Below are 22,784 nucleotides of genomic sequence, written 5' to 3'. Positions count from 1 at the left end.
GATATGGGTCAGACAGGTTTGGCAGCTAATCGGCCCGTGTATGGGCACTACTAACAGGCCTGTCCGACTGATATCTGGCCTGAAATCGTCCAGATCTCCATTCGGCAGGCTTGATTTTTAGTTGGATCAGGGACCGTATCGGTTCGTTGGTCCCTTACATCTGCCCAGACTGTAGCACATCTTCATCATTCTTTTTCACAAATAGGGTCGGTCTGTCATTTTTCTCTTACAGTTTGAGATCTAAAATGTTATCACAGTCATTTCTCTGGCTGCCTTGTTTTGCTCCATAAGGGTGAAAGTGTAAGTGCTATGATGGGATGCCTCTCTGAGCAGTCATGGCCATTGTATCTCAAAGTCACTAGTCAGCAGTTAGCTTTTATTGGTCTACCGCAGTTAGAATAAAGAAGGGAAACATCTAATTGATTGCTGTTGATTGCTGGACTGGGCCAAACAATTCCCCTATTTACTTCAAAATCCATTCTCCCTTTCAACAAGTTTATTAATGAATTCTTAAATGGTTTTTCTCTTTCCAACAAAAATATATTTAACATTTTGAATGGTTTAAAGTAATTTGTAAATATAACTGCTACTGAAGTCACTGAATCACATTGTCTTTTATTCAGGCCACATTTTTTTTTGGGCTTATATCCCCTTTAAGATTTATGATAACGTTTAACATGATAATATAACAATGAATCTTGCTCATGATTAGGACTTGTAAGATTTCTGTCAAATTCACAAGATCAGTATTTCCCAGCGACCTTTATTTTTTTTATCTAGTCTCAGTTTGCAATTGATTTGCCTACTATACAGGTATGGGATCTGTTGTCCGGAAACTCTTTTTCCAGAAAGCTCCAAATTACAGGAAGGCCATCTCCCATAGTACCTAGTACTTGATCACAGCTAAGATATCGTTAATTCTTCGGTTCTTTTGGTGGCAAAACAATCCTACTTAATGTTTACAAAGGTTTAAAGTATGTTGATCCATATTACCAAGACCTTTCATCCAGAAAACCCCAGGTCCTGAGAACACTGTATAACAGGTCCCATACCTGTATTAGTCATTAGGGTCAGATATATAACGTAAAAGTTCCTGAGCTGTAACCTTGACTTTGTCAGCTATTTTGTACCTTTGCTTTGTTAGATTAAGGTCTACTTGTCAATATTCGATCTTTTAGATGGCAAGTGTTTGACAGTTGAGGATTGCTTGCAATAAATCATGGCTGTGTGGCAGCCGATAGTGAGTGGGGGAGAGCTTTCTTTTCCAACTTGGAAGGGGATGGGAATAATATTGTAGCTAATTAGTCTTTCCTCCTTTACCTGACACATTGATCAACATTTTTTTTTATCAAACAGCAGTGCTTGGGCCAAAAACTGTAAGCGTCAAACTCATGGTCTGACAAGTCTGTTAGGCACTTAGGATCACTGCATTGCTATCCTTCCAGTGGAATTGCTGCCATCATTTATTTCCATTTTCTTGCAGTGCAACAAGGAATTTGCTTTACTTTCTTACCACACCCAGGTATCAGTAATGAAATGTGTTTTAGGATGGGATAATGCTTGAGCCCTCTTACTTATTATTCCACTCCCTGAAGATGTCAGCCCTTCTTTTCTTTCCCCAACAAAAGGGGCCATGCTCCGAGGCTTGCATTAGAGGCCCTGCTTTGTGAATGTCGTGTATGAATCAGCTCTGGTAGATTCTCTCTGCTCTGAAAACACAATCAAGAGGCTCAGCAGGTTCTTTGTTAGTCTCCCCCTTGAGCTCCATTAAGTGAAGTATTCCCTGCAAGCGCGTGTCAGAGGCAGAAAGTGGCTCATTTACAGCATGTAAGGCTGTTTTGTTAGAGGGGAGTGTACGCTTTTGTGCAGATCCTGCCTCTAAATTTTGTTTCTCTACAATAGACCCACATAATGCATCCACAGGCTGAGTCTCCCTGCGGTCTGTGAAGTGGCAGACATCCAGAGTTGGATGGGGGGGACAGAGTAAGGCTTTTTCCTTCCTTTCAGAGAGTGTGTTCATGTGGAGAAGAGAGCGCTCACAGTTCCCACACAACTACACTATTCTCACTCCATCTTACTGAGCAAAACGTGGCAACTGTGATAAAAATAGGAAAGGCTAGGGGGGGTTAATGGTAAACATGCTGCTCTTTGAAGTAGTTAAAGACTGCTTCAGCATGCAGCATTGTTTCCCCCACCCCTTGGGACTTGACTTGGTAGCATTGCACTTGAATACAAAGGGCATCTTTTGATGCCTGTAGAGTAATTCTTTAAACATTAGCTTTATGAAGATCTAATGTCATAACAGGGCACTCTGACATGAACTGTAGGGTACCATGGCCACTCTGTCCAGATACTCTATATAGGTATAGGATCTATTACTTAGAATTCAGTTATTCAGAGGGCTCCTAGGTAGAGTTTTGCCATTTCCTCTATATTTTAACAATCAATTCATTATTATTTAAGGATTTGCTTATTCATATATATCCATACATACCGATGCCAAATTGATGGCCAAATGGTCCTATTGGATTTTTTACTATTTAATTCTTTTTTAGTAGTCTTAAAGGACATATCCTATAAAAATTAAGACTGTACCAGGGAATTATACTCCTCTAGATATAGAAGGAATGTGCTTAAAAAAGTTGTGTTTCTGACTGATTTATTGCGAAATTCCACAAAAACCCCACTAGCCCCGCCCATCTGTTCCACTTCCTGCTGGCTGAATTCTCTGGATGAGCTGGGGAGCCTGTGGCCCTCAGTACACTGCAATGTAGGATAGGAACCAATCAGCAGCTAGGCTGACCTGATAGGGAACTGAAGCCTGTCTTTGCTTGTGGGAGTGCAGGACTGTGATTGGCTCTCCCCCTCCTACTGTGCTTCTGGCAGGGACCGTTAGGACACGCCCACTCTTCATTTCAGACTCGGACAGAGAAGTGAGAGGATCTATAGGGAGCTCCAATAAAGGGGCCATTGTTACAGATAGGGTTAATTTTTAGCCCAAAGGGAAACCATCACCATATATTATTCATAATTGCCTACAAAATTAGGATTTTCCCATTTATCCAATATGTCTCCTTTAAGGCTCAGTGCTCAAAATTATGGAAACATTATATATATATAAACATTGTACCCAGGCATTGCATACTATAGATTCAATGTCTGAATTTGTAAATTAAATATTATTACATTTAATTACTGTTAGTGCTTATGTTGAAATAGGCTTCCATGTGGGAATTACTAATTCATCCCAGTGAGAGAACTAGAGAATGCAGAACATGTATAAACTGCACTAAGCCAGAAGGCTTTGGTATATCAACATCAGACAAATCCTTGACTTGCTATTGGCTTTGCCTGCTTGCACGTTACAAGTGTTAAACATTAGGGATGCAATGGGAGGCTGGATTTAATCCCAATACAGTTTCCAGCCAGATGCAAGCACCTTGGGTTTGGAGTTGAGCCTTTGTTTGTTCAGCTTGATACATAATTCTACTTTAGAACAAGCCAGGAATCTCTACGAGGAATTTCATTGCACCATCTGTAGAGGAAACATTCATTCATTTAGTTTCCAATCAGGCACCAAACCTACTAATAAAGCACTGAATTAAAGCCCACATTGATATACTCTGGAGGAGAATGCTTCATGCAGTCCCGACGCTGTAGGTATATGTTGTGTCAGGCTGTTTTACTTCCTTGTACATCATTCTTTTCCTCCTTCTAGGCAGTGCACGATCGCTGCAGCTAGATTGCCAGTCTCCATGTCATTCAGTTTATGTAATTATGGCCTTTCAAATGAAGATTAATGGGTCCATCTATCCCAACACTCACATATCAGCTCAGTAGCCAGACGGGAATAGACGCCCATGTGTACTTCCTTTTCAAAATGACAAAGGGACATAAGGATTTTTTTTCAGATCTAAATTGTTGGCCCCACAATGTGCTTTATATGCAAAGAAAATACCTCTGAATAATGCACATAGAAATGCATGTAGAACGTCTTGAACGAGATGCACAACTATGTTTATATGCAGATAGTAAATGTTTGTGTACAGCAGCATGTGTGCAAAACCAGGGCAAAACTTGCTGCCTTTCATGAATAAGCACTGTATGTGTCTCTGTGATGCATTAAGACAAAAACATAGTACAGGTATGGGACCTGTTACCCAGAATACTCTTGAGTCTGCAAAAGCTCTGGAGCTTTCTGGATAATTGATTTCCAGATAATGGATCCCGAACCTGTACATTTAAGGACAGTGTACACCTAAAACACCTTTGCTAAAAACAAGCATATAAAGAGCACTTGTAATATTCTGTTTTTTTACTTAAATAATTCACATTTTTTTGCGTTATAAAGAACTCATTAAAAAACATTTTTTTAACTTCCTCCCTTACCCTTTTAAAACTGGGTAGTTTGTTCGGAGTTCCTTAACAAACCCCTACTTTCTCTAAACTGAAGCCTATGAGCAGCTTATTCTCTGTGGACAAGTAAGTCATTTTATCAGCTGTTTCTCTGCGTGAAAGAACCAGGAAGTGACAGGAAGTGATAAAGTGAAATTGATTTAATTTTCTTGTTTAGTGCCAGAAAAAAACCCATAGACTTTTCTTTATTAAAACAATAAGCAAAAAGTATGTTTAGCAAAAGTCCTATCCAGCTGATGTTATCACCTTTTGTACAAGGCAGGCATGATATCTGTTTGTCAGCTGTCTTGATAAAAACATATCTCTACAGCAGGGGCCCCCAACCTTTCTTACTCGTGAGCCACCATCAAATGTAAAAAGGCTTGGGAAGCAACACAAGCACCATAAAAGTTCATGGAGGAGCCAAATAAGGGCTAAGATTGGCTATTAGGCAACCTCTATGCACACTATCAGCTTACAGGAGGCTTTATTTGGTAGGAAATCTTGTTTTTATTCAACCAAAACTTGCCCCCAAGTCAGGAATTCAAAAATAACTACCTGGTTTGGGGGCACTGAGAGCAACACCCAAGGGGTTGGGGAGCAACATGTTGCCCCTGAGCCACTGGTTGGGGACCACTGCTCTACAGTATGGCGGGGACATATGTAACAGTCTGGGGAGGAGGCACTTCCTATAGATATTTAGTGGTACCTAATCTGCTTGTAGGCAGTTTCTTCCATCATCTCTTTTAAGCTTATTTATATTTGGCAGTTTTAATAGATTTCCACAGCCCACTAGAGCATTACAATGTAAATGCTTTATATAAAAGGTGAAATGGAGTTCTCTGGCAAAATTGTTTATGTTCCCCTTTGATATATATGCCCCCAAGGTGATTCAGTTGGTTTTCAGTTTAAATAGGATTGGTTTACCCTATTTTATTTAATACAATACTTAGTGGGTGAATATTCCAGCAAAATCTTGCCTAAAGTTGTAAAATGTATGATACCCATCAAAATGCTTAAGATCTTATATGAAATATTGGGTTGCTCAGCTGGTTTTTGCTTAAAAAGAACCTTGTTTTGTGTAATTTGGTAATAGAATTCTGAGGGAAAAGCCGTAAGTATGGACAAAATATACTCCTTAAACTTGATCTTTGGTTGGACAGGCCAAGCATAGCATTTTGAATTTACTGACTACAAATGGATTATGTGATTAGGCATTTTCAGCAATAGCAGTGAGTTGAGAACTTTGCAGAACAGGGTACTGTGATGTGGTTTTCATAATTGCACCTAAAATGCCCTTTGCGTTTTCGAATTGTCGCCACGAAAACCACAACTTTTTGGAATTGTTGCTGCAACAATTCGAAAAAGTTGCGTTTTTGGACAAAACCCAGCAAAATCTCCAAAGATTCAATACAACAGAAAGAACTTCAAGGAAAGGAAAGGGACCTCTGCCATTGACTTCTACATGAACTCTGCAAGTTTATTCTGGTGAATGTTTTAATTTGGATTTTTAGCCATTTAGACAAAAAATGGTTAATAAATGAGCCCCATAGTGTCTGCATGAGGTCTGGTTCTTCTCTTGGGGTATTATCTTATATGTTTTTTAAAAACAAATACGTAATTTTTACACACACATTGAAATGCCTATATAAAGTTCTGTTAGTTAAAACTGTGTTTTAGTCATATTTTAGATAATTTTTAGACAGTTCTCCAGCGGTGCATTTGTTATCGGGGCACCCCGAGGCCGCCCGCAAATGCACATTCACAACTTCATGCGTGCATGCTCATTCGCACGTCCATTTAAACTCACATACGGAGCAGTGAGGAGAGGTCCCCATTGCTCCGTATGTGAGCAAAATTTTAGTGCGGCTTGGGCGGCATATTGCCCCTACTCTAGGCCTGGCCCTTTGTAGCCTCGCCACATATTCGGACCTGCAATTCACCTCAGGGCCGGATTTCTCAATAGGGTTTGCCACCCATCTGGCACCGGCACCCAAGCCTCATGCATGTGCACTGCACCCCCCCCCCCGGCCGCGCATGCGCACCACTTAATTCATTCAGAGTTTAGAACCGTGGGGAGAGGATGCGCTAAAGTTTCTGCACGTCCTCTGCCCCATTACTCCGCATGTGGGAAAATTATTCTGGTGCGGCTTGGGCGGCATATCACCCCTAAATTTGTGCTACCCTTGCCACAAATCCGAGCCTGCAGTTCCCCATCACTTCCATTGCAAGTCTTTACTCTTCACCAATTGGTTAATTTTCTTTGTAGAAGGGTTAAAGCAGCTACATTTTCTTTCCTGTGCTGACAGGCCAAGAAATGTTCCCTCCAGCCTCACACAGCTAATAGGTATATGACAGCCTTCCTGTCTAGGTGTATTGGATCTTATTGCTTTTTGTTATTGACCAGCTATTCTGCTAATATTGCCATTCAATGAATATGGCAGCGTTAATTAGTAAGAGTATTAGGTTTGGCTTTGTTTGGCTGTGATATTGAGCTTGTATTGATTGATATGTATCACACTAATTCATAGAAGGCCTAATTTCACAAACCAGTAGCAGAGAAAGAACAGCTAATATGTAAATATTTCATTGTAGGCTCTGCGGGGCAGGGACCTCCTTGCTCTTGTCTCTTTAATACTCAGCACATAAGATTGAATGGAACTGTATTTTGTCTTTATCTCTAGTTTTATTAATGTGTTTACTCCTGTTTGTTATATTAATATATTATTGTATGTATTGCTAAGTGCCAAGTGCTCAAGTAGCACTATATTATTATTTGAACCTTTTCCTGTGGTTTTCTTAAGTATGTACAATTGTTGTGACATTATGTGTTTTTTGTCTGGTATAAATACTGGCCTCCTGTTTCTGCAAGTGTGCGAAGACCTTGCATGAAGAGTATCTATACTATACATCCTTACATAGACAGATTTATGTTCTGCAGTTGACAGAGGCATGTTTTCAAAGCAGTACCCTACAGCCACTCTCAGGGAGAAGAACCAGATTCACTAAATCATGAATACACAATTAATCCACAATTATTGACAATGGACAATGCCATGGAGTTCTCAGATGGTTTTCTCTTCGAATTGTAATGGAAGTGCGGCACAGGGTAGCCTCAACTTTACTATGTATATTGTACTGGTCGGTGTCAGTGCATGATTCTTGTGTTGTGAATTGTAAACATAGTTGTGGTTAGTAATTGTTAGTAGGGAAGATGTTGTTCTTCATTTGGCATGCATGAATGAATAGTCAATACCAGAGTAAGGGAATAATTATAGTACATCAGCTCAGAGTAGCAAAAGGGCACACACACACACATTTCACATGATTTGATTGTCTGGTCAGTGAACCAAACAACAAAATCATATATGTGTTTGGCCCCATACATAGATTGCTTACACAGATCAGATTCTGTTGATTGGCTAATGATAACCAACATAAGGCAATGAGGGCCATCCTTCAACCAAAGTGTTCATTTTTAGTTTTGCATTGTATTTTATGGACATGATTAAGACAAAATTAGACCAATACCATACTGGCCAGTTTTAGGCTGAAATACACCTGCCAGAAAGCTCAAATCTGCCTGTGCCATTTTCTAGTGACTTTAATTGAATCTACCTAACACTGAAGCACATATGGTTTTTCTGTTTAATGGAAGAGTTAATCTGGCTATAGTTGTGCATTACATGCTGAGCTGGCAGCAGTGTGTAATGCACACCCAAAACTGGTACATTTTTTGAGAAATGATGCACTGTGTATTTATTACTTTGTATTTATATGTGTTGTGCCTATCTTTAATATGGAGCAGCATGCAAGGGGCTGGCTGTGTACTGCAGGTTATCTGTATAAATATATATTTGTGTCTCATTGCCATTCCTTCCCACTGAGATCTTATCTATAACACCAGTCTGTCGCTTTGCGTTTTGTCCTCTTGGTTGGGCATTTTAAGAGCAGAACAAAATGTCCTTTATTCCTTTATTTTTTATCACTCAAATTGAAGTCATGAGGGGCTTCAGTGCAGTGAAAGAAACTCAACAAATCAATAGTTGTACTCAGTGTGACTCTTTATTCAGTAGCTGCAGATGGAGCCACATAGTATTCTGTCTTTTCTCTATTAGAGGGTCAGGTGTTATTTCCGAAAAACAAATAATGAAGGATACTAAAAAGATTTTATCAAAGCAAATTATAGTTTTTAGAGATTAAAGCAATAGTGGACCCAGAGAAAGATCCCTTTGCTGGTCAGCACTGACCTTATATCCCATTTTAATAAACGTGTGATAGTAGTTTCTAACTCTACTTTGCACTCACATTGTTATATTGCATGCTGTGATCTGCATGCATCTGTGCACTTTCTACATTTTACTTGTATTTTTAAATGAGCCTTATAGCCTTATGGAGAATAAATGCTCTAAATGTAAATTAAAACAAATGGACGGGGCCTATTTAAAGGAGAACTAAAGCTTAACAAAGACATAGGGCCCGATTCACTAAAGTCCGAAATAAGGAGTGCTATTTATAGCATGCGTTAAAAATCTTATCACTTCTTATTTTTCGCTCGATTCACTAAAAGGACACTTGTCATAATTAAGAAGCGATGTTCTTGGCGTTATTTATCTTGCAACGACATATTTTCAAGCAACGTGCTGCGTAATATGTTGGGCCCGATTCACTAAAGTCCGAAATAAGGAGTGCTATTTATAGCATGCGTTAAAAATCTTATCACTTCTTATTTTTCACTCGATTCACTAAAAGGACACTTGTCATAATTAAGAAGCGATGTTCTTGGCGTTATTTATCTTACGATGACATATTTTCAAGCAATATATTACGCAGCGCACAAGATATTACGCAGCGTGCGATATTTTATGCAGAGCGCAATATTTTACGCACGTAACCATTACTTTCTGAAAACCCCCATTTCCCTGAAAACTGGAGGATGCATCACTCTAGGGCCAACATATACTTGAAAAAATACGACTGCAAATTCCATGTTGTGTTGCCAATAGCTCACGAACCGCAATTTTCTTTAAGTACAGCCTGCCCCAAGTAGGGTTAATATTCACACAGATTAACACGATATTTTGCACGTTTAACGCTTCATATGTGTTTGTGAATCATGCGTTAGTACTATTTCTATTCGCTAATTAACGCAATGCGTTTTTTTTGTGCATGCGATATGCGGATTAACACATGCGAAATGACTTTGATGAATCGGTACTTAATTATCGCATGCTTTTTAATGAAAAGAACTATGCGATAAGCGTTATTGACCTTTAGTGAATTGGCCCCTATAACGCTTATCGCATAGTTTTTTTCATTAAAATATGTCATTGTAAGATAAATCTACCTTCACTTATGCATTCCCAATGTCTTTTATGAGTCTCTCCTGAAAACAACAGATGGACATGAGTTTTCTGGTGGTGTTGATCAATTCCTCCTTCTGTTTTGAAAGCCTCATAAGGAAAAAGGGGTTTCTGTGGTTGCCACACAGGCAGAAGATTGCAAGCTCTACGGAGCAGTGCCCTCTTTATATTTTGTATTGGTTATTAGTAATGTATTTATGTAGGTATGTATTTTTATGTGTAGTCAGTATGTTCAGTGTATACTTTCTTCTATTTTACAGTACAGCAGAATAGTTTTTTGCTTTAGGGTACTAACAGACAGGGCACTCTGTCACTATATATAGTATATATGTATATGAGCAGGGTCGGACTGGGCCGCTGGGACACCTGGAAAAATCCCGGTGGGCCCCGGTCCTAGTGGGCCCCGGCAGCCCAGACCCGACCCTTCCACTCTCCCTGCTCCTGACGCTTTAAATTTATTCGCGCTCGGGAAGAACGTTGGGTGGGGGCCCTGTGGGGGGTGGGCTAGGGGACGCGGCTGGCAGGGGCACCTGCAGGGCCACTGGGGCAGGAGCCCCAGTGGACCCTACAACCCCCAGTCCGACCCTGTATGAGTGTGTGTGTACTATATGTACTTGACATATTACAGAACCAAAAGAAATATTTTATTTGCCATTTGGCCTACCTGGCCACTTTTCAAGTCAGCCTTCTCTTTAATGGTTATATAATTAGCTTTGGAACTATCAAAGTGACAGTGCGTCTATCACTAGCTTTTTAATTGATTTTTGCAATGACTTAAAAGTCTGGTATAGCCATGTGCCTCTCTTCTAGCCATGAAAAATGGCAGCCAATGTCAGCAGAGCACTGAACCTCGGGGAGGTGATGGGACAATTTGCTATTTATATATATACACCCCATAGCCAAAATTACAGAAAATGAAGAATGTGCTGAGCAGTGCTCCTAAAATATCGGAATAGGGCAGGTTTGGTTATATTCCCATGATCCAGATGCTGATTATTTTTTCCATTCATTTAGATAGTTCCAATTTATTGTGCATTATTTACAGAGCATTATATATGTTATGGGCATCAGTGGTTCCTGATATAGTAAGTTATTTATTGGAAAAACTACTAATATGACAGTGTATTAAGAATGACACAATATAATTAATATATCATGAAACAGACCAAAGCATAAAGAGACAACAGATATGTATTACAGGTATGGAATTTGTTACCTGGGGCTAAAGTTTAATCAAATAATTCAAAATTTTAAAACATAATTCCTTTTTCTCTGTAATAATAAAGCAGTACCTTGTACTTGATCCTACTGGGTTTGTTTAATGTTTACATGAAATGATTAGTAGACTTAAAGTATATTATGGAAAGCAGGGGCGGGCCAAGCCGACCGGGCGCCCTAGGCGCTACGCGATACTTCATTGCCCCCACCGCTTAATGACAAGCGGTGGGGGCAATGAAAAAGGAGCTAGGGGTAGGCAGGAGAGGCTCCTGTCTGGCGCCCCCCAGTCGTTGCGCCCTAGGCAGCTGCCTCTTCTGCCTACCCCTAGTTCCGGCCCTGATGGAAAGTTCCCTTATGCAGAATACTCTAAATCCAGAGCATTCTGAATAATAGATAGCATACCTGTATAAAATAATTAGAAAATGCATATCTTTCAGGCTTTTTATATCTGTCTGTCAACAGTACTATTATTAGTTATATAGTGTAATTTTCTATGCAACTTAAAAAAGGTGAGAGGGGCATTTACAATTCCAAGTGCAGGGGGCTAAGTGCAATTTCAAGAATGATCACCATGTTTTTACCCACAATACATTGTTTCCCACTTAATTCTAGCACAATTGTGGTCACCGGGAGGTGCCTGACAAAGTGGTGGTCAGTGCATCAAAATTGCTGCAGTTTCAGTCTGGTTAAAGTAATTTCTGGATTCTAGAATGGGAGTGATGTGTGAAGCCTATTCTTTCAGTATAAATAAATCCGAAATTATTTTATACATATGTATATAGTAAAAAAACAAAAAAGCAGAGGGGTGGGACTATTAGTATCAGAGGGCAGTTGACGAGAGGAAGTAAAAAGCAGAAATTCTGAACGGTTATTTTTTTTGTCTGTCTACACAATTGAACAACAGCTAATGCAGGCTTCCTTTATATTAGACCCAATTTTAATGATCTAACTATTGATGGATGCTTGATTCAGGAAGAAATTCAAAGCAGACTAGTACATGTGAAGGTAAACAAAGATCCAGGACCGGATGGTATTTGTTCCAGGGAAACGCTCAGCTCTGTTATTGCCAAATGACTTTACTAAATTTTCCAGGATTCCTTAAGGTCTGGCATGGTGCCGAGAGACTGGAGAATTGCTAATGTGGTGCTGTAATTCAAAATGGGATTCCGTTCTCAGCCTGTTAGTTTGACATCAGTGGTAGAAAAGCTTTTGGAAGGGGTAATAAGGGATAAAATACTCAAATTCATTGCAAATCACAATACAATATCTTTGTGCCAGCATGGTTTTATGTGTAATAGAGCTTGCCAGCCAAATTTAATTGCTTCCTATTAAGGAGTTTCATACATAAGGTTACTGGTTAAATTAAGCAAAAAGCACAATATTTGTGATAGAGAAGGATAGATTACAAAGGGAGGAAAACTTAATTTTGACTCCTTATAGGTCCCTGGTAAGGCCTCACCTTGAGTATGCAGTGCAGTTTTGGGCTCCAGTCCTTAAGAAGGATATTAAAGGAACAGTAACACCAAAAAATGAAAGTGTATAAAAGTAACTAAAATATAATGTGCTGCCCTGCACTGGTAAAAGTTGTGTGTTTACTTCAGAAAGTCTACTATAATTTATATAAATAAGCTGCTATGTAGCCATGGAGGCAGCCATTCAAAGGAGAAAAGGCACAGGCACATAGAAGATAACAGATAAAACACTATTGTATTCTACAGAACTTATCTGTTATCTGCTATATAACCTGTGCCTTTTCTCCTTTTTTCCAGCTTGAATGGCTGCCCCCGTGGCTACACAGCAGCTTATTATATAAATTATAGTAGTGTTACTGTAGCAAACACACCAGTTTTACCAGCGCAGCCACCAGCCACCCTTTTAAATTAGAAGAACAGAACTATCATTGGAAGCAGTGTAAGTGGTTCTTCACAGTGATGGCGTTGAAGTGGAATGCCCTGCCAGGTGATAGTATGATGGTAGATTTCATTAAAGGACAAGGAAAGCAGTAAATGATTATTAGTTCAATGTAATTGGCTTATTAAATAGGTAACCTTACATAAAGTATGCAGCTTTCTGTAGTCAGTAGGCACAGCAATCCATAAATCTTTCTCCTGACTATTGCCGAATTGTATGATATTTCCAGGTCCGCTGTCAGTCCAAAAGTACAAATGCACAGGGCGAGAGCACACGCAGATAAATTCTTCTAAGCCCTGGGCATGCTCACTCATTTCTATGCTTGCACAATATTGGGTTCAGGCTGAGGTTTTGCTTCCTCCCTCCCTACCTGTGACTTTCCACTGCCTATCTTCCACATCCATTCCACTGCCCTGCCCCACCCCTTTAGTGACATCAGAGATGGGGCAGTTTGGGCGCAGTCCTATAAACAGAGATACATTGCTGGGTCAGGTTGGGTTCAGGCTGGGAGGCAGTGGGTTAGGGTTGGGTGCGGGTTGACAAAATGTCAACCTGCACATCACTGGACTGTATAGATAGAGCTGCATATGTATATGTACTGGGGTTTATTTGGAATGGTTGAACTTGGTGAACGTCTTCCGTTTTTTCAACCCATAATAACTATGCAATTATGTAACTATGTTTGTGAGTGGGATCACAGTTTTTGTCCTATATATTTTTGAATATATAAACACTGGGGTTCATGTGGACAGGTTGGACTTTGTGGACTTTTGTCTTTTTTTCAACCCAAATTAACTCGTAACAGTAGCAGCGGATGAGATCAGGGAAAAGGCAGCAAGCCTGAACTGCTATTTTTTGTCTTTTTACTGAGTAACTGAGCAACCATCTTATGAAGGCTCCCGTTTTAATAGATGCAATTCTAACATTATAAATATTGATGAATGCATTAGGAAATTCAAAAGAGGCTACAACATGTTAAGGTAAAAAAAGGTCCGGGGCCGGATGGCCTGGAATTCCTCCTGCACTAGTGCCTCTCGCAAAAACTCAAAAAGTATTCTTTCAGGTATTAACTGCTGCAGATAAATCAATGAAAGTTTAGAAAGAAGCTTCTCCTGTAATAGGGAGACCCTCATTGCTCTTGCTCTTTGTAGGTGTCCAACGGAAAAAAAAAATAAAAGTTGAATGTATCATTATTTCTCTTCTGCTTCTCCTGCTTGAATTCTATAAAGGTGTTATTGGCTCTTAGCTTGCAGTTTTAGGACCATCTTACATGTGTTTTCATGATTGATGCTGAGCTCTGAAGGAGAACTGTAGCAATCAGATCACTGTCTCTTACTGGCAGTTGCTTCTTATTCACTTGAATGGGAAATGCACTGTCTGTGGCAGACATTAGTTTACTTTAGTAAACTGCCTTACTAAAAGAATAGTCCCATGCCTTGCATCATTCAAGTCTGATTTGCCTACTGTTACTTTCATCTTTATTTTTTTATTTCGGTGAGGCAGAGTGGTTATACAAATGCCATAGATGGGAAATTTTACATGTAGCCAGATCAGAGAGTTAATAAGTATACTTCTGTACTAAGCACAGTTAGGGTTGTCACTTTTTCTGGAAAAAAATACAGGCCTTCTTATATTTTTGCCTTTTTTACCTATTAATAACATTAGCATTAAGCGTCCTTTTTACCAGCCAGGTGGCAACCCTAAGCACAGTGCTTCAGGAATTTTTTCATATAGTTTCCTCCACAGAGCTCCCATCCCTAGGCCAAAATATAACCACATGACCCACGCCATATTGCATCCAGTTATGTTAATTATTCATTCAAACCAGTTCTGCATTGGGGCAGGTACAGAATTATCAGATTCAGAAATTTGCTATTATTTAATGCTAGCTCCTTTTCCTTTAATTGATTCCAGAGTCCTTTGGGAAGTATTGCAGTTGACTGTGGATTTGTGGTGAGGCCACAAAGGCCCAGGCCTAGGGCGGCAGAAATTTAGGGACAGCATGCTGTCCAGCCGCACTGGAATCTTGCCCGCATACGGAGCAATGGGGAGAGGACACACAAAAACATTAGTGCGTCCTCTCCTCACTGCTCCATATGAGATAAGTGGGGGAAGGGGGGGTGGGGGTCGGTCGAGGAGGGTGGGTGGCAAAAGGGGGCAGCCACTGGGGGCCCTATTCAGAAATCTGGGCCTGCATCTAGGACATGCACTTGTGCGCGCAAGTGAGTGCACATACAGTTTTGTGTGGAATGCACACACACCAGTTAAGTGAACAAACAGTTTTAACAAAATACATTTTTTGCGCACACAACCAAGAATAAATTAGAAATTAGGAACATTGATACTGGGTCAGATGAGGGTTGTGGGTGCAAATGGGCAAATAGACATGTCGGGTTAGCAGATAAGAGTCCTTGCCCACTAAATCAGAACTGCAAGTGTCCCATACATGACTGCATGAATGCAATAGCTGCATTGTTTGCCCCTAAAAATTCTGTCATCATTTTTTTGGCCCCAGCCTTCCTTCATAGCCTGGGTGCAAGAATTCTGTATCACTATGTTCCATAGCACACATGGCATGTTGACGCCTTTAATCAACTGCCGCCACTTTCCTTTGATACTGGTGACAAATGGTACTGCTCAGTACTAAAGCCTCATGTGCCCCAGCCCTGAATCTGTATGTACTGCCATATAAATATCTATCCCTGGCTAGCAGGATTTCATAAGCAACTTTCTAATTAAAGTTACAATGAAATAGTGGTCCATCGCAACCTTGCCAAATGAACTGGGCTGTTCTGTATTGGCCTAATTCAGTCATCTGGCACCCGGATCAATAGCTGGATCATAATGAGGGCCCCTGCAGATCCTTCAGGAGAGATTTTCTAAATTGGCCGATAGATATCTGGTTAATTTACAGGCAGATATCAGTTGGGTAGGCTTTAAATACACATCAGTCCAAATTTATCAATGTGATCGCTATACATTTTTAAGGTTTGTTTACAATTGTAAAAGGTACAGTTAATCATTGTATTATTTTCTCGGTGCTTTATGTGATCTACGGTATTTGTATTCTTTCTTGGGATTCAGTTGTAAGGCACTAGAACACCAGTACACAGAGTCATTTCCAAATTCTGACTTTGATATATCTCTTTTAGGTTTTTTGCAACTACCAGAAATAAATGCAATTAGATAAATCAGAGTTTCTTCAACTAGGGAAAGGTGGGGATCGATAGGAAAACAGTAAAAGGAAATCAGACGTCTTTAATCAGGACCATCCTTAAACCCAATTAAAACAAAAGGGACTGTTAAACAAAACCAGAAAGAAACAAATGATCAGAGATTAGTATCATCATTGGCTAATAAATGTATACTGCGCACACCCATCTTGTGGAGTTATGAGGGCTTAACCCTTTAAATGCAGGTATATTCTAAAATAGCCTTTATCATTCCCAGGTACAGGTGCTATGCAGTGTGTGGCAGTTTCTTCATCCTCACAATAAAATGGACACTATCGGACTGGCCCACCAGCATACCAGGAAAACTCCCGGTGGGCCTCAGGTGTAAGTGGGCCCTCCTGCTCCTGACTAGGGATTGGTGAAAGGATTTGGAGGCAGACAGTAAAATTCAAAAATAGAGAATGACCATGAAGCAGGCCAAATGGTCAGGCGTAGGGATGGGCAAAATGATTCACGAGACAGTAAAATTTGCCGTGCGTTGCTTCCTTTGACGCAGACGTCGCATTCTATGATGAGCATTGGCTTTTTAACGAGTGTGAATCATTTCGCCCATCCCCACCCCTAACCGTTTGGCCTGCTTCATGGTCATTCCCTATTTCTGAATGCAAACAACGAAGAGAAATAGATGGAAGAATAGATGCTAGCATGTAAATATAAGAGACTTGGAGAATAAAGAAGTTGGGTGAGGAAAGGAGTAAAAGTAGTTTGGAGAATGGGCCTAAGGTAAGGTTTTCTTGTGGGCCCCTGGGGTCCCAGTCTGACTGAAAGTGGAGATTTAACAAAGTTGATTTTTTATCATGTGCTATTGTGGAGTATTGCCTTTTTCTGTTCTTGGGCATTTATAATTTGCCATTTGAATTTTCTTGAGCGTGAACATGCTTGAGATCATTTTTTTCCCATTGCTAGGGTAAGGGTAATGGTAAAGCAACTTGAGAACCTGCAGCCACACACCTGGCCCCACCATTGTTGTCAATGGAGACATTCTTTTTGGTGTAAAACTGATTTAATGAATTGAAAGTGTATTTCAGTCTAATTCATGGGGACTTTATGGTCATAAATGGCTATTAAATTTCATTAACTTTGTGCAGGTGTCCTCAGTTTGTTACATAATCTGGAATAGTGATGTGTGGGTCGACAAAAAGTTCACCAGCCCCCAACCTTAACCCGTCCCCTACCAACCCAACCCGGCAATCACCTCTCTTTATAGATTCCCCCCCCCCACCCCATCACTGGGCGTCATGAAGGGGGTGGGATGGAGCAGGTGCGCATCTGTAATAGAGGCTTACAAAGCCAGAAGCAAGGAATAAGGTCATGGACAGGAAGAGCGGAAGGAAGAGCTTGCAACCTGTATGGATGCCGCACATCACTAATTTTGTACCCCAACTTAAAAATTAGTCTTACTTAAAAAAGTCTACTATGCGTTTTTGTAATTGGTTATACTCTATTCCAATGGCTAGGTAATTAATGTGCTATTCTTGCAGCACAGTGGCTAGAAAACATACATGAAATATTATGTTCTCTCTCTACAGCACTGTGCACAGAGGAATGTGTTCATGGCCGATGTGTTTCCCCTGATACCTGTCACTGTGAGCCTGGCTGGGGTGGTGCCGACTGCTCTAGTGGTAAGTATATCTGTGCTGACAATTGAGTGAAAAAAATGCAATATAAGCTTGATATATCCATATCCTAATGTATTTCTACATATGTGCATCTGCAAATTGAACTACTTTTACTGCATTAGAGCTGAAACAAACCAGAAGGCCCTGCTGCTCAGCACATGTATGGGATCTGTTATCCAGAATACTTGGGACCTGAGGTTTTCTGGGTAAGGGATTTGAATCACCATACGTTAAGTCAGCTAAAAATCATATAAACATGAAATAAACCCAATAGGATTGTTTTGCCAGCATGTATTTATGCAGCTTAATTACCATCAAGTACAAAGTACTGTGTTATTATTACTGAGAAAACATGTTTCCGAAAAGGGATCCTATACCTGTACAAGAGAAATTGTGTTTATTTATATGTGGCAACTCTTTGTCATTGCTGTAATCCATTGTGTTTACCTATTTGTGCCAAATGCAAAGGCCTTACCCCCATATGTGATATAAGACGGTATGTTTGCCCAGGTGTACTAACCCACTGTAACCAATAAAATGTTTGCTTTTTAACAGATGACAGTAAATGCTGCCTGCTGATTGGTTTCTATGGGTTACTGCTCCTGGGCAAACTTAATGCCTTTTATTACATAACCCCTTTAGTGTCTTCTGGTAAATTATGATATTAATGGAACATACACACATATGTAGCACATTTTTTCTTATTAAGGTAAAAAAGGACAAAGCACTGCAAGATTCGTAGGCGATGCAATCTTCATCTCCAGCTCTCACAGTGTATTTTAATGTTCCATATAATCACTTAGTTATATAAAGAGGGACACCATCACCAAAAATATGAAACTGGCATTATGTGCCTGAAAACAATGTGTAATATTTAGCAGAGTTGCTTTGGGGAGAGAAATGATTTATTGTACTTCCATTTAGAAAAAGTTATAGTCACTTTGCGTTGAGCAGGAAAGTGATGAATGATTAACTCTCATTTCTTTTCCTTTCTCTCACAAAATAGCTGTTATGATATATTGCTGAGATTTAAGCTTTCTTAAATGAAGCGTTCAGACCACAGTGGTCAGAGAAACTGACTGAAACCCATTGATTACATAACTATACGATGTTCAACCCTTACACTGGCATACAGGGATATTTCATTGATATAGGTCTCTCTCAGAGAGGACTTTGGCCATCAAAATGCCATAGACTGATTGCAACCACTTCCAGTCCATATAAGAAGGAAATATACTGGCGGGGTTTACCTGGAAATATGAAAATGAGGATTACAAAGCATTTCCCTTACCTGCGGTTTGTAGTCCATTTCCATAAGTAGAATAGAGTTGGAAACGGTCCTGCGCGCGGTGCAGTGTGGTGTGGCAGGAGGTGAGGCAGATTGCCTTTATTGGTAATGTGTGTCAGCAGCAGTTGTGGTGGGTTGACTCAGGGCACTGGGTATGCCAGTCTGCACCACACTGGGGCAACATTGCCATAGCACCTTCATTTATTTGTCCCATTAGTAAAAAGTGAAAAAATATCCTAAGTTTAATACACTTACAGTTCTGATGATTTTGACATACACTGACCAAACCCAGGCAAATCTAAACAATGAATATTGCTTGTGTTGTTCTCCATTCACCCCTAGACTTCTATCGTAAATACCAGCTGGAAGGACATGAAGCATGCACAGTTTGTGATTACTTTTAAATTTATTTAAGTGCACCAGTCTAATCATTTCTATATACTGAGAGAATTACTTTTCTGTTGTAGATGATCACCTTCTAAAATGATTTCCACCATTCTGCTATAAATTCTCCCCCACCACAGTCCCATGTGTTGGACCCTCTCTTTCCCAGCAGCCTCTAGTAATAGATCATCAGCACAATTCTCTGTGTATGGTATCAGAACATACTTTTGTTCCGTCAACACCCTGATATTCCAGAGTAAAGTCTCATCATACAGTAGGTGGATAGAGGCCTGGCTCAGCATTCCTCACTATTGGTCTTATAAAGTCTAAATTTAACTCTGGAGAACCAGTTCCAATTCTTATGTCATTTTGGACTCACAAAACCTGTAAAAGCAATGTCTAGGAGGGGTAAGTAACAAGGTGTTGCTACCCTCCATTAATTTTCCCACTGGTTGGTGCATTCTTTCACTAAAAGAGTACTGCCTGGAATAAAGACATAGCAATTGGATTTACTTGGATTTATTGGGTCCCCTAGTGAATTGGTAAACTGGTCACTTGTACACTGCTCGCTTGTACAGCATACAGAAACTCTGATTTTATTTTTTGCTAGCTGGATGAAAAATAGACCCAGGGACTGATGTAGAGGAACTGTCCCTGTATGGTGCTATTTAATATGGTGCTATATTAATTGTTATATAAATAATGGTCAAGTATAAAATTCTGAATCAGATGTGATCAATCTCTAATATGTATGTGGCCTTTAATATAACAGATTACCTTTTTATGAAAAATCTATAAGATTGCTGCTCCTGAGGTTTTATATTTGAGTATTTTTGAGCACATTGAATTCCTGATGATACACATGGCTTGTCAAAGGCTTTTGGGGGTATTCTAGAGACATACAGATACAGAACCCTGGGATTTTAGAGATCTGTAAGTTTTTAGCATTGACTTGGCTTCATAAAGTAGTTGAAATGATATTAGTAAGTACTGCTGTTAATGTCCAATTATCAGTGAGCAGATTGCATGTGCCTATGCCCATATCCAGTAATCCAACCAAAAAGTGTAGACAGGAGGGACACTAATAGAGAATTCTTCCGATCCCGTGAGTTAACAACGAACAACAGACAGCAGAAGAAAGGACTTTTCTCCTGTACAGAATGAGAAGCTTTTTCAAGTAATTAGGAATATTAAAAGCAATGACTGTGATTGAGATAGAAACATTATTCATTCCTTTATATTTCCTCGCTGGGCATGCAGCCAACATATTTCATTTATGAGTTTTCATCTGCAAAGGAAAAAAAAAAAGAAAGGAAGGAAGGATGGCGGAGGGCGAGGAGCCAATTACTAAATGAAATACTCTCCTGTTTAACTCTAATAAATGACACCCTAAATGTTCTCATTTTGGAGTGTCCCCTGAGTGACAGCTCAACAAAATTATTTTGTCTTAACCCTGCTGTTTCTGAGATGTGTATGAATAGAATTCAGCAACAGAAAGGACCAACTTCTCCCACCCAGACTAGCATTGTGTAAACTGTAAAGCATCATACCCGTGGTCTTTATTTTATATCCATACCTTTTTATGCCAGCTCCTTTCCTTTATTTTCTCATAGACAGGCAATTAAGTATGAGGACATTACTTGGTATAGGTACTGAACATTACTTCGGTACATATTATGGGTTATCTATAGGCTCATTTAAGAACACAATTGCCAAGTGCAAAAATTGTTGAAGAACTAAGAGCACAATGATGCTGGAACATGTGCCAATGTGTCATTTCAGCCTGGTCTTATGATTTATATGCGAGTGTATGCATGAACACAAGCCCCCCTGGAATTAACTCTCATTTAGACCTGGTGGCAATTCCAGGATTCAGGCTGCAACAATAGGTGCAACTGATTTGCATCAAAAGAATAGGCCATTATTGACACCATGAAACTTAGCAGGTGTCTGCAATAGCATCGGAACTCTGCTGGAGGTTAAAAAAATTTTTGTATCTGAATTTTAATTTTGCACTTCATTCGTAAGCTAACCCTATAGAGTTTCAACTAATTTTACTTTGTTTGACTGAGGCTTTCTTTTCTGTAGAACATCAGCATGTAGTGATCACACATACAAGTGTGATTTACTATCCTCATGGATATATTTAGCTAAGGAGTGACTGGTTCTTTCAGCGAGTCCATTGCTTTTCAGGTGAAAGGTAAAGAAAAAATTCACCTTGATCCCCAGCAGTTTTCTAAAAGATAAGTTGTAGTCCTCGATTGGCGATAATAGAAGCACTAATGCCATAGAAACAACATGTTTTCTACAGCAACCATGGCTACTTTAGGTGCAGGAGTATGTGTTTTAAAAGGCACAAAGTGTGCCATTGTGTCAAAATCTGTCAACTACTATAAGAATGGTAGCAATGTCACAGTACATGGAATATTAACAATGAAGGCTGTGGAGATGTCAGCCAATGGCCTATCAGGAACAGGTAGAAGCTGAAGTAAAACATAGGGTAAGGTACAAGGAATTGTCTGCTGAGCACAGGCTGTGAGGATAGAAACAAAGTCTGAGGCATGTGAAGAAAAGAAAAGTCACAAAAAAACCCACTGAAGCAGGTTAGAGGTTTTTTTTCTGAACTAGGATTGCCACGCCAGCAAACTAAAGAGAGTAAGTCTGAAAAGACAAGATTACTGGGTTAGTTTTACATTTTGTGATTGATAGGGTGTGAAAGGGAAGGCATCATTCGCCATGGAACCAGATGGGCAGGGCATCAGATTTTATATTCTTTTAGCCAGTTACAAAGTTGAATTTGGAAGAAGAGAGCTCAATGAGTGTGAAGAGGGCTCAGCCTTTTAGTTGAAAAAAATATACCCCATAATGGTAATGGGCAGCAGCTATTACCAATATCTTGGAGCACATGGAATTTTGACATGACTGTTTTAGTTCTCTTAAGAAGATAACAGGATATCTTATAAGTAAACTCTAAATACTGGACTGTTGGACTGTCTTAGTGGCTACTCCTGGTCTTTTATGTCTATGCCATGGTCATTTCCCATTCTCTATATGAGATCCTAGATGAAAAGTACAGATAATGGTAGATGTAAAGAGTATGTAAGTATATAAAAGTAGATGTAAAAAGTATGTAAAAAGAAAATAAACAGACAAGTATAGGCAAGTGATGATATTGAGAAATTAATGTGTAGAATTGGACAGTGTTCCCAGGTTTTCTAGTGGACCTTTGACATTCCAGTCTGACATTAAGGGCATAACAGTTTATTCATAATGAGTCACTTGTCTTGCAAGATTTTGGAAGAACTCTTCTGCTCATCCTTCTGACAAGATTAGAGGTCCAAAATTGGACTGAGAATGAGGGCAATGAACAGCA

At 39.7% G+C, this 22,784-nt stretch overlaps 1 protein-coding gene across 3 annotated transcripts in view; it reads left to right on the top strand.

Annotated features, from left to right (window-relative positions):
* megf11 (multiple EGF-like-domains 11) overlaps positions 1-22,784 on the top strand; it is a 207,592-nt gene that overhangs the window by 57,007 nt on the left and 127,801 nt on the right. For all 3 annotated transcript variants that reach the window (XR_004222063.1, XM_018092496.2, XM_002938361.5), the window contains exon 5: positions 17,650-17,742. Coding sequence is in view for 2 of the 3 variants with exons in the window: in XM_018092496.2 (XP_017947985.2) it covers positions 17,650-17,742 (93 nt within the window). In the remaining variant the exon portion in view is untranslated. The remainder of the gene's footprint in view (positions 1-17,649; positions 17,743-22,784) is intronic.

The sequence above is a fragment of the Xenopus tropicalis genome, chromosome 3, assembly GCF_000004195.4.
Source record: "Xenopus tropicalis strain Nigerian chromosome 3, UCB_Xtro_10.0, whole genome shotgun sequence".
Taxonomy (NCBI): domain Eukaryota; kingdom Metazoa; phylum Chordata; class Amphibia; order Anura; family Pipidae; genus Xenopus; species Xenopus tropicalis.
The sequence above is the reverse complement of the archived record's forward strand: the minus strand, read 5'-3'. Positions and strand labels throughout refer to the sequence as shown.